Source organism: Pseudomyrmex gracilis, unplaced genomic scaffold, assembly GCF_002006095.1.
Source record: "Pseudomyrmex gracilis isolate BER0280 unplaced genomic scaffold, ASM200609v1 scaffold_125, whole genome shotgun sequence".
Taxonomy (NCBI): Eukaryota; Metazoa; Arthropoda; class Insecta; order Hymenoptera; family Formicidae; genus Pseudomyrmex; species Pseudomyrmex gracilis.
Genome location: NW_018020709.1, coordinates 182963 through 195480, shown reverse-complemented (window position 1 = coordinate 195480; position 12518 = coordinate 182963). Strand labels below are relative to the sequence as shown.

General features: G+C 39.6%; 1 protein-coding gene across 2 annotated transcripts in view; it reads left to right on the top strand.

Annotated features, from left to right (window-relative positions):
* Nucleotides 1-12518, top strand: part of LOC109856604 (GATA-binding factor A-like) — a 58159-nt gene that overhangs the window by 39697 nt on the left and 5944 nt on the right. For both annotated transcript variants that reach the window (XM_020432061.1, XM_020432060.1), the window contains exons 2-3: nucleotides 11715-11932; nucleotides 12102-12346. In XM_020432061.1, coding sequence (XP_020287650.1) covers nucleotides 11745-11932; nucleotides 12102-12346 — 433 coding nt within the window. In that variant the 5' untranslated portion in view covers nucleotides 11715-11744. The remainder of the gene's footprint in view (nucleotides 1-11714; nucleotides 11933-12101; nucleotides 12347-12518) is intronic.

Genomic DNA, 12518 nt, shown 5'->3' with positions numbered 1-12518 from the left:
TTAAATAAAGAATATATTTTTAAATAAAGAATATATTCTTAATTTCAGGAGAATATCATCTAAAATCTTTAAGAAGATTTTTTAAGTATAAAATCTTCTACTTACGAGAATATAATTTTTTCGGTGTAGCTTTAATGTAGCACTTAGTTTTCATCACTAATCAAAGCTTGTAACTTTTTACCCGTGTCACAATCAGCCCCCCAGTCTCCCCTATTTGTTTTTAATTTTGCAACTGCACGTTTAGGTCCCGGAAAGAACACACGTTCGTACGAACGTCGTATAACGTTTTTGTTTAAAAAAACGATCGATACCATCATCCTTCGGAATATTGAATCTTTCTCTCTCTTAGACGCCCTGTATATTTATATTTATATACTACGCTCGCGCATTATGTCGCGCATGAAAAATGTGTCGCAAAAAAAATCAAAATGTCTTAAATAATTCCGCAGAACGAAGCTCGCGACGCATACGCGTGATAAGGTGAAATATATAACACCATGTGATTTTTTCCGTCATATTTGACTTAATGACCGAACGCTTACGGTTATAACATACGCGAGAGACATCGAACACACAGTGTTTTTCCACGAAACGCACATATATAACGTGTACACACACACACACGCGCGCGCGCGTATTTCAGATTTATTGTTAGATATTCGGCCGATGTTTGCGACCGGCGAGCAATAAAAATAGCAATAAAAAGAGATCGTTATTAGCGACAAAAAATTTTCAACGCGAATATACGCGGCGGTAAATCAGAGAGACGCGTTTCGCAAGTGTCCGACACAACGGCGATTCGAACGAACGCTTTAATTGTTCGAAGAAAAACAGATAAGTAGCAGAACTGTGTGTTAAAACTGACGAGGGAGCAAAATAAGTCGATACATGTGTACGTCATCTCGAAAAGAAAGAGAATCCGGTGCAACGCGAAGGACTTGGTCGTAAAATCGAAATTAAATAAAAAATCGCCAGCGATAAACGCGATTTGCAAATTAGAAGAAACTCTCGTTGCGCAGGTGAGCGTAGCTCATCCTTTCCCGTCTCTCTTCTCTCTCTCTCTCTCTGTCTTCTTTTCCTTCGCACACGGCGTCGTGTCGCGTAAGCGCGAATAAATTTATTTCACCGGGGGTGATTTATACGATGAAAAACAGTGGTATTGCTCGCCGTGGTATTTAAGTCGGATAAACATTGACATCAGGCATAGGAGAAAGAACATACACGCGCGCGCGCTCCGACGTTCTGAGACGTTCTGCTGCGAAGCGAGCACGCGTATATGCGCGGCGTTACATTACGACACGACACTTATGTATTACAGTGTAATACTTTATACCTGATTATCATTCGCTCGAGTCAATATAAGCGCCGCCGCATCATTCGTGCAGATTTAGCGTCTCCGGTGATAGAAACGATCGTAGAATCGGAGATTATTATTGTTCGTCAAATGATGACTGTTTGTATCGAAAAGTGGTTTTTACCACGTCTTGCGCGCATAACGTTTTTCTCTCTACATGAAGATTTTTTTCTCTAAATTTACATCGAAAAAATTGTATTCTTGTTTTGAGGATATCCCACTTACTTTAAGTATATTTTATACTAAAATAGGCGCCAAGAAGAGTTTCTTATTTTAAGAGGGAAATCCTCTAAATAGTAATATTGATGAGAATATATACTGATTAGAATATAAAAAGCCTCTATAGAAAAACATATATATCTCACTATCGAAAAAACTATATTCTTAAATTAAGAATATATTCTTAAATAAAGAATATATTCTTAAATTAAGAATATATTCTTAATTTCAGAAGAATATCATCTAAAATCTTTAAGAAGATTTTTTAAGTATCAAATCTTCTACTTATAAGAATATAATTTTTTCGGTGTAGAGTCGATACGAGTCAATATGGCGGTCAATGTACATGCAAATATACGTAATTGTTTTTAATTAATACACACACACCGAAAAAATTATATTCTCGTAAGTAGAAGATTTTATACTTAAAAAATCTTCTTAAAGATTTTAGATGATATTCTTCTGAAATTAAGAATATATCCTTAATTTAAGAATATAATTTTTTCGATAGTGAGATATATATGTTTCTCTATAGAGGCTTTTTATATTCTAATCAGTATATATTCTTATCAATATTACTATTTAGAGGATTTTCCTCTTAAAATAAGAAACTCTTCTTGGCGCCTATTTTAGTATAAAATATACTTAAAGTAAGTGGGATATCCTCAAAACAAGAATATACAATTTTTTCGGTGCACGGATAGATTCGAATTAAATTCAATTCAAAAATTCATAAAAAATGTTTGCTTCGCGTCTCATATATGTAAAATATTCAATTTACTCCCTTGTGAAATTTAAAAAATTCTTTTGCAAAAAAATACACGCCATAAATCGAACCCGTTTTTTTCTCTTATCGTAGAACCAAGTGTTCGGACAATTAGTCGGAAACGTAACTTGATACATATATTCGAGAAAAAAAAATGATATTTTAATACACGCAACTGTGCGTTGTTGCGATAGAGTAAACCTCTGGTCGGCATTTGCTGGCTGGCTCATTCTCTCTCGGTTTGCGCACCTGCGTCATCGGGTATAAGTTTCTCGCACGACCGACCGAGCTCTCTCTCTCGGAATGAGAAGAGAGGCGCGTGCCGAAAACTGGACCTGGCAATCTCACGGGTAATCTTATCTGGTGTTTGCATCTATACCGGTCTGTCTCAGGTTACCGAAAGGCCGGCTTCTTCCCCGGAGAGGCGCCCCGGAGCGCGCGATACATCTCGCCGTCTCGCACACAACTTTTCTCGAGAACTGTGTTAATTGACCGCAGGATAAGATCGAGATTTTCCCTCTTCTCATGCGCATTTCCGTTCTTTTTTTTTTTTTTTTTTTTGTCTAAAATCTAATATTTCAGATTGCGGATTTCGCACCGACGCCGTCGAGAATTACCGATCGCTAATATGTTATTTAGCTTCTCGACCAGTTTTTCAACGTTCGAGTTTTACTCATTTATCGTGAAACACACATAATTTCTTTCAGATAGTTGAGCATCCGCTTTTTGGACGTAAAAAAGGAATCGTTTGAAAGATAGCCTGTCACGTTGGTTTATCGACTTGATCCGATCGTCTGGCTCTGTTTTTTTTTTTTATCATTCAACTTCCTCTCTCGAAGCGTTTAAAAGGAGGAACGAAGAAATGAAAAACAAGCGACAGGATCACCTTGAATGCGGTTTTCGAATTGAGAATCGCAGGGAGAGAAACGCTGGTCGCGCGCTCGATCGTAAATAAATTTTTGCGGTATAAGTGACGCGAGGTCAGAACGCGGAGAGAGAGAGTTAACAACAATTGGGGGCATATCGTCCGCCGCTCTAATCCAATTAGAAGCCAAACGGAAGAACGACCGCTTGACTTTGTACGAGATGTGAGAAATTGTTACATTGATGTAACATTCGTCCGAAACGCAAACACACCAGACAAAAGGCACAAATCATCTTCTTACTTTTCTTCTCTAGCTAACAACAACGTGTGCAAGATGACTTGCGCACAACGAACTGAGAGCTTCTAAAACGCTCGGTCGTTCGTTCGGCACGATTCGCCCGCGCCTGCGATCGATAAATCGTGACTGAATTCTCTGCGGAGAAAGAGAGAGAGAGAGAGAGAGAGACCCGCGTGTCAAAAAGTAATCGAAGCGCGTCACGCGATCCTCACATCTTCATGCGTCACGCGTACTTCCGTAAAGAAAAGAAGAAAAGCTCGCGCGCTCCAGAAGATATCAGATATTGCCGACGAATAAATTTTCCGCACTCTCTGAATACCTCAACTTTTTTGACAGCAATCTATTGCAATAAAAAAAAAAAAACAAACAAACAAATTTTAATCGACAAAAGCGCTCTTGACACACAGACACGTAATAACTTTTAGGGTCATTCTGCAACGAGTTGAAAATGTCCCGTTGCGAAAGGTAGCAATTACGAAAAGAAAAGTATTATTTCTGCACCGAAAAAATTGTATTCTTGTTTTGAGGAGATATCCCACTTACTTTAAGTATAATTTATACTAAAATAGGCCCCAAGAAGAGTTTCTTATTTCAAGAGGAAAATCCTCTAAATAGTAATATTGATAAGAATATATACTGATTAGAATATAAAAATCTCTCTATAGAAAAACATATGTATCTCACTATCGAAAAAAACTATATCCTTAAATTAAGAATATATTCTTAAATAAAGAATATATTTTTAATTTCAGAAGAATATCATCTAAAATCTTCAAGAAGATTTTTTAAGTATAAAATCTTCTACTTACAAGAATATAATTTTTTCGGTGTATATATATATATACACGTATACACCGAAAAATTTGTATTCTTATTTTGAGGATATCCCACTTACTTTAAGTATATTTTTATACTAAAATAGGCGCCAAGAAGAGTTTCTTATTTCAAGAGGAAAATCCTCTAAATAGTAATATTGATAAGAATATATACTGATTAGAATATAAAAATCTCTCAATAGAAAAACATATATCTCACTATCGAAAAAGACTATATTCTTAAATTAAGAATATATTCTTAAATAAAGGATATATTCTTAATTTCAGAAGAATATCATCTAAAATCTTGAAGGAGATTTTTTAAGTATAAAATCTTCTACTTACGAGAATATAATTTTTTAGTGTGGTTGCGCTTTGTCGTTGCGGTTGCTAAAAGAGAGTTGATCAACTTTTAACTTTTGTCAACAGCAACTTTTGGCAACCGCAGCACGTAAACTAATACTTTTTCCCTAGTATAAGTTGCAACTGGCGACGAGACATTTTCAATTTCTCATTGTAGAATGGCCCTTACACTAAAAGCGAATAAAAGTTGTTTCGCGCTTTGACGTTTTTTTTTTTTTTTTTTTATTATTCGCATCAGGAACAAATGAGCACGGAAAACAACAAAAATAACGCGGATAACCGAGAGGGGGATTGAGTCGCGCGATATATAATTTTTTTCACACACGTATAATACAATGTAACAAATAATCCACAATATTACCACGGAGGGGAGATAAGCTCCTCGCGCTTTAAAGAAGACGAGCCTCGGAAAGGCTCGCATCACCGAGGCCCTCTCGGTTGTCACCTCACGATGTTGAACGAGGAAGGGAGAACGAAAAGAAAAACAAAAAAAAGAACGACTCTCGTAACGGGGCGCAACGTGCGTGATATGCGAGTATATAAGTGTGTGCGAGAGTGTGTGTGCGTTAGGACCTACAAGGAAACCCTTCTACGGCGGTCGGCGCCGTGGCGCCTCATCGGCACCAGCAGCCGGTCCCTCTCTCTCGGGATGAGAGAACAGTCCCGATGCAACCGAAAGTACTTCGTCGTAATCGTCAGAGACTCGTCTTCCACGAATATACCGCCGGATTAAAGCTCTTCGATCGCGTTCCCCACCCCCTCTCGCCCCTTCGTCGTGACGTCTGGCGTGTACGCAAATAAACACCCATCCGCTTGATCGTAACACACGCATTCTGAAGATGCAACGCGCACAAAGTATCACGCGGCTTATCAGACTTAAAAAACGAATCCCTTTCCATATAAATCCCCGCCCCCCTCAGGTTAAGAATTTTTATATCAATTACCAAGATTTTTTTTTTTAACGTCATCGCGCAAAAATTTAGTTTACACACACACACAAGTTGTTTTGCAAGATCTTTTCGGGCGATCTTCGATCGACGACGACGTTAAATCTGTGTGACGAACCGCCATCGGTATCATATATTTTTGATAAGAAACTAGATTTTTGTTTAACGTTACCTCGTTTTTAGATGAGAGACCAAAATGTTTACTTTATGCTAAAATCGGATAGAAACATTCTTTTCCTCGTTCGAGAGTATTAAAAAAAAAAATCCCACACAATTTAACCGCGGAACAACACCCCCGGAGTTTAGATAGCGTAAAACAAAAAAAATGAGAAAAAAAAAAACAACTGGGGAAGCCACTCACGTTGCCACTCTCTCGTTCTATTTGGTCCCCTTTAACCGGCGTCCATTACCGATATTATACCTGGTGCCGATCCGATGGCGTCGGACCCTTCTGACTTTCGTCGCGACTCCTCTCTTTCTCGCCGGGTTCTCTCATCTAAATTCCGTGTGAGATCCGTCGAGAGAGGGCCGTGAGAAGCACGGCGCCGCGTTGATGTGGCGCCCGCCGCCTAACATCGAAACGCGATTATTTTCTCTCAACCGGTTTCCCATTAGAGGATTCGATATTTTCCGCTCTGCTAGAGCTATCGGCTGCTATCCCGACCGGGGATGCGCCGCATACGTGCCGGAGAGTGTCCCCCCCTCGCAATCGCGCTTAATTGCGCACACACGTGTATTGCTTTTTGCATCGCGCGATGTGAAATATAGTTACTAGTTCTCGAAATGTATATATATATATATATATGATGTCAATGTTTGTGCGAGCACCGGACCGTAATTGAAGCAGCAATTCGACACGAGAAGAAGAGCGACAATAATTTATTTATTTTAGACTAAAATGTATTATGCAAAAAAATGCGTTTAAGTTTGTTTTTTTAATCTACAAGTGTTGTATTTTTTTTCACAATCAGAGAAAATTCGATCATCTGCTTCTTGAATACCGACTCCGATTTTTTTTATTCCTCGTATTGGCGCGCGTTTCTATAGATAAGTTCAAACACAATTTACATAATGTCTTATGATACGAAGTACTCAATAAATTTTATATTGCTCACAGTGTTGATTTACAATCGTTAAGCGTTAATTATCACCTCCCGTTATTTGCACACGCGATTTCGTAATATATGTCGCGCGTTGATTGTGCGCGTTTCCCCTCCCTCCCCTCACCCTCGACAAAATGTATCCCGCGATTATAAATATTCAGCAGCAATGACAATTATATGTATAGATCACAAAGTGACAGATATTATCTACATTTTATATAAAACCAACCAGTCGATGTATAAATATACACAACTAATAATATATCGTCGAATAAATAAATCACAATTTTTTTTTTTGTTTTTTTTGTTATAATGAGAAGATACGCTGTTTTTTTTTTTATTGCGAGAGTGCAGTTGTCTCGGCAAATAACCGCGTGTTCGCATCGAAATTAGCGAGTGACTCGCAAAAAAATTTAAATTTTTTAATCTCCAATAGTAAATTTAATTTAATTTAATATTGTTTTTTACATTCAATAAAACAACAAACTCGAAACACAGTTTTTTTTTTTTTTTTTTTTTTTACTTTTACTCGTTAATTTACGCACATTTTTTCACGTCAGATTCCGACCCTTAATCCAACCGTATTTTTTTCAACAATAGTCCTACGTACAGAGCTAATCGTAATACAGGCAAAACCACTCGGAGAAGAATCACGCAACGGATAATAAATTAGCTTTCATCGGATCGCGTGACACATGGCTGTGCCGCCCTTTCACACCGATTAAGCCGCGCGGGTTAATGAATAATAAAGCGACCGACGGAAGACGCGCGATATCTCAACACAGCTTTAGTTTTTTTTTAAACATCACTGTGAATAACAATCACACAGTTAAAGAAACATTTATTTATCGTATTTTTCAATTCGCGGGTGTAACATTATTTTTGTAATTTGTTTTTTTAATAAAAACAAATGAGAATTTTCGAACAACAAGTTGTTGCAACGCATTGTTGTTGTTTTATTAATTTATTACACACGCACGATATATTGTATTGTTTTTGTGCAGTTTTTAAATAAACAAGATACGCGCTGCTAGAGTTTTTTTGACCAATAAGAAACTCGGTAACGCTCGCCGCGTTGTTGTAAATCAGTTCAACAACGATTTACGCAAACAGTTTCGATACTTTTGTATCGAAAACGTGTACATTGATAATTGTACTCGTTGCACTCGTTATCGATTCGACGAAGCGGAAGGATAAATTGATTTTGTCTCGTTGTCGACAAGGTTGCGCGATTTTTTTTTACAAAACGTTGTCAAGCGATATCGAATTGACTCCCGATGTCGAGTTAAGTTATGCTAATTTTATTGCTGTCGTTATGGCACACGTTTGATATTACGTTGTTTTTCATATCGCAAATTGAGATAAGCTGTAAGTCGCCACTTGTTACGCTTCGTCAAGCAACGTCATTAGCGACAATTAGAAAAATCGACACATAGAAAAAAAAAATCCAAAAAAGTTGTGAATGAGTTCGCGTTGATTCATCGAACAATTATTGTTGTTCTTCTGAACAACAACATTGATTCCCGCGAAACACTTGTACACGCGTAAACTGCGTATCGCTTTATGACATGCCCTTGCGCAGTTACACAGATAAATAAATTGATGTAAAATTCATTATTTGTTAAAAAAAAAAAAAACTTGGATACGCGACGTCGATATCTCGAAGATTGGACGACGAAAGGCAAAAAAATTAATTATCTTAGTGTTTTTGTTTTCTCTCGGAAATAAACTGACTCATTAAATGACATGTAAAACTCGTGCGTGAGATTTTTCAAAAACTACTTCCGTTATCACAATTATTTGTAAATATATCACTCTGATATATTTTTATTTTCCTTCACGTCACACAAACACGCCCTCCCCCGGAAACTTCACGTGCGATTAAAATATTCGCGCAACAAAGTTACATGGTAACCAGACATAAACCAGTCCGCGATGACGTTATCTAATCAACGCACACGATATTGATATTAGTTATACTTGCCACGGAATTCATGCGCGAACTCTCTCTCTCTCTCTCTCTCTCTCTCTCTCTCTCTCTCTCCCTCGCTCGCGAGAAACCCAACGCGAGCTACCGCAACTGCAATTCCGGTAGCTCGGAACACACAGATGTTTAATTTATGACCATCACTGCGAAGTCGCCAGGCGATACCTCGGTGACTTTGCGGTACTGGTTTTATCGGCGTAAGGTAAATGTATAATTTAATAGGTCGCGGCGACTTTCGCGATTCTTTGCGATCTCGGTGTCGATCGCGGGCGTCAAATGGCGCGAACGACATCTGAATTCAAACACAGTTCGAAATTCAAAAAAAAATTTTTTCACCTGAGAAAAGAATATTGTATATCTATTTGTTTACAAATACCCAAACATATATATTTTTTATCAAAAAAATCACATGTATCGATCTCGTCGTATAATATCGCAAATTCTGTCTTCTATGATGGAAGATAACATAAGAGAGCGAGATACAGGATAAAAATAACACCATACGATACGTTTAATTGATCCGCGCGGGATCTACTCGCCAAGTGTGCGTTCGACAGTTTTATCTCGCGCGTTAAGTTGGTAGCGGATTCTCATTTATGGCGCTCTCTGAAATCGAATCCGGTCCGATCAATCATCCGCCTTGACCGTGCGGCGGATTAAAAAGCGGCGGATCGCATGCGCGCCGCCGCACGGTCGGAACCACATGCATCGAGAACGCGCCACACACGCGACGAAAGGAGAGCTTTGGACCCGCCTACACGGAGGGCTTATTCGTGGCCCCGCGATGGCCGCTATCGGTATCTCCGCAACCGAGTTGCCGAAGGTGGAGACGCGTCTGCGCGACTCTCTTTTTTTCTCTCTCTCTCTCTCTTCTCCTTCGAGCAATGCCTTTATTCGCTGGATTGCGTTTGTTCTGTCTTTCTCTTCCGAAGCGTGTATCATCATTTGATCCCCACCACGCGAGCGTATGCGATTTCTCCTACTTTTCTTCTCAGGACTCACGGGTATATATATATATACATATATATCTTGCGCGCGCGCGCGCGCGGGGGTTTCCCCTTCTCGCGCAAAGCGACGGCACCTTCGGACTTTGCGCCCCAAGCTTCGCGGCTTATGTTCAACTCGCGGAGTGTATTCAACTTTACATTCTGATAAATATTGTATATAGAAAAAAAAAAATACTTGAGTGCAAATTCAAGATTTCTTTGCCGTGTTGGTTTACTATATATTTTTTTATAATTTATAAAAAGAAAAAGTGCAGTGACACTAAGTTACAAAAAACAGCGTGTAAAAACACATGTGATTTTACTATCACGATGTACACAATCTCCGGGATTTTTTCTCTAGTGTCCTTTTAGTTAGTGAAATTCGTTTTATTTCCTATTTTTTTTTTTTTTTTACGCGTCGAATGGTGTGTCGTAAATTGCTTACCTTATTCTCCACTTTGCGTTCGGAGGTTCTTCCCGAAGCGCGCGACGAGAGCCAATTCCCGACGTGAGACACACGTCGACTATGGCGACGCTTCCTCGGCGAACGCGAGTCGACGGACAATGGGATGTTCGTGGGCGGCAAGGCGCGTATGAAAATTCTATCTGCACCACTTCGTCACTGGAGTATCTCGCGATGCTTAAATATATATTTCATTGAGTAATATATCGATACTCTTCGCTAAAAACTAACTGACAATATTGTTACGGCAAACTACAATAACTGATTACGCGATATAATTTATGTATCAATATTTTATCGACAATTTGTTTGTTTGTTTGTTTTGAAAGTCTGGGCGCGATTCAGAGATTTTGTCAAAAAATCAATAAAAATATGCGATATCAAAAGATGAGAATTTGTATTCGAAGTTCCGATCGATAAGGTTTCTCTGAAAATTAATGAAACGCGATTAAAACGCATTTGTTTTGTTGTCAAACAAAAAACAAAAAGTTCACGCATCATATATCTTCTCTTCCACACTTGGCGATCGTTCTTTTTCTAAATTTCGCGCGGTGCAAATCGCCTCGTGTTCCATGAATCGTGCTCAAAGTGGAATGCGTAGATACGGCGAGAAGCCGCGACGCGGTATTCTCGAGAAGAGATGCGCGCGTATAGCCCCGACAATAAGACCCGTGGGCGGCATAGAACTCACGTACCGAAATGGCTCGTTGCGCCAACAGGATAGCGATGTGTACGCGCGCCATTTTCGTTTCTAACAATAACGCGGGATAAACGTATATTCTTTTCGACGCAGCGTCTCGTTAAATATCGTTGTAAAATCCGCACCGCGTCGTAAATTTCGCGCGAGAAGTCTCCGACAACGTTCTCGAATGCTGAAAATCACATATCTCATTAATTGAGATATGATTTTCATTAATTGAGATATGATTTTCATTAACAAAATGTGACAATGTCAATTGATCAATGTGATAATTTGTTCAATTAATCGGAAAAACGAAATATAGTTCTCAATTATTCGTTTTTGTCTTTGAATCTCCAAGGAGAGACTTTTTCGATTCCGCGACCATCGAAATCGAACGGGCGACAGACTCGTCTCGCGACCGTGACGGAACTCGACATTTTTTTTTTTTTTTTCACGACCATCCATTGGTCTCACGGCCATTATACTGGTCCACGCCACGTTTATACTCGTTTTCTGACATGAAACCCTCAAACATGCCTCAATATATGCCCGAGCCGGTTTTATTGTCTAAAGGGAACCATTATCACAGAATGTTAGTAGCTTTCTCGTGTTTGTACAGAGAAAGATACACTCTTCGTGCGGTAGCTGAGTGATTTTATCACGACACTGTCTATGTTTCTTCGTTATCTGTCGCGTTATTTGTTGGGTATATATCTGAAAAATTCTCTTTTCTGTTTAATGGAATTCACGCCACTCAAAATCAAAATTTGAGTATTTGACTCAAATATGTGTCGCGCGCGAATGTATCGAAACGTATACGCTTTTCCGATTTTTTTACACATTCGCGATATAATTTTTTCCCACAGATGCCGTGGTGGTAGCAGCTCTCGGGGAGGATGTTCCACGGGGGTGGGAGCGGCGGGTACGGCGCAGGATCCGATTACCAACAGCAATCTCAGCAGCAGCAGCAGCAACACGGACAGCAACTCCAAGCGCCCGTTTACGTTCCCTCGTCCAGACCGGCTATACCGTCCGCAGCCACGGCGCAGTACCATTCCTTTCCTACTTCACCCTCGCCCGCATGGTACGTGTAACTTCTCACGAGTTTTCTCTGTAACGCGGTTTTACGCAAGAATCTAAAAGAACACAGTTCGCAAAGTAACGCGTCGCGCTAACTCGTGTTGGAAAAAAAAAAAAAAAAACGAACTTGTAATAATTATTGTCACGTAATCTTTTCGAATTTTTCAAAAAAGGGAGAAAACGGCATCCTGGCAGCACGGGGTGGAGACGTACGCGGCGCATCACGCGCTCGCCGGCCACACGAGCGGCACCGCGGCGGCGATGGGCCCGCACGCCGGACCCGGTCATCCGCACGCGGCCCATCCGCACGCGGCGCATCCGCACTCGACCGCGCTTGCGGCCGCGCCGTTTTACGCCCAGAACGTGATGATGTCCTCCTGGCGTTACGACAGCGCCGGCTTTCAGCGCGCGTCGTATGGTTCGTATAATAATTGAACACAATGTATACACCGAAAAAATTATATTCTCGTAAGTAGAAGATTTTATACTTAAAAAATCTTCTTCAAGATTTTAGATGATATTCTTCTGAAATTAAGAATATATTCTTTATTTAAGAATATAGTCTTTTTCGATAGTGAGATATATATATG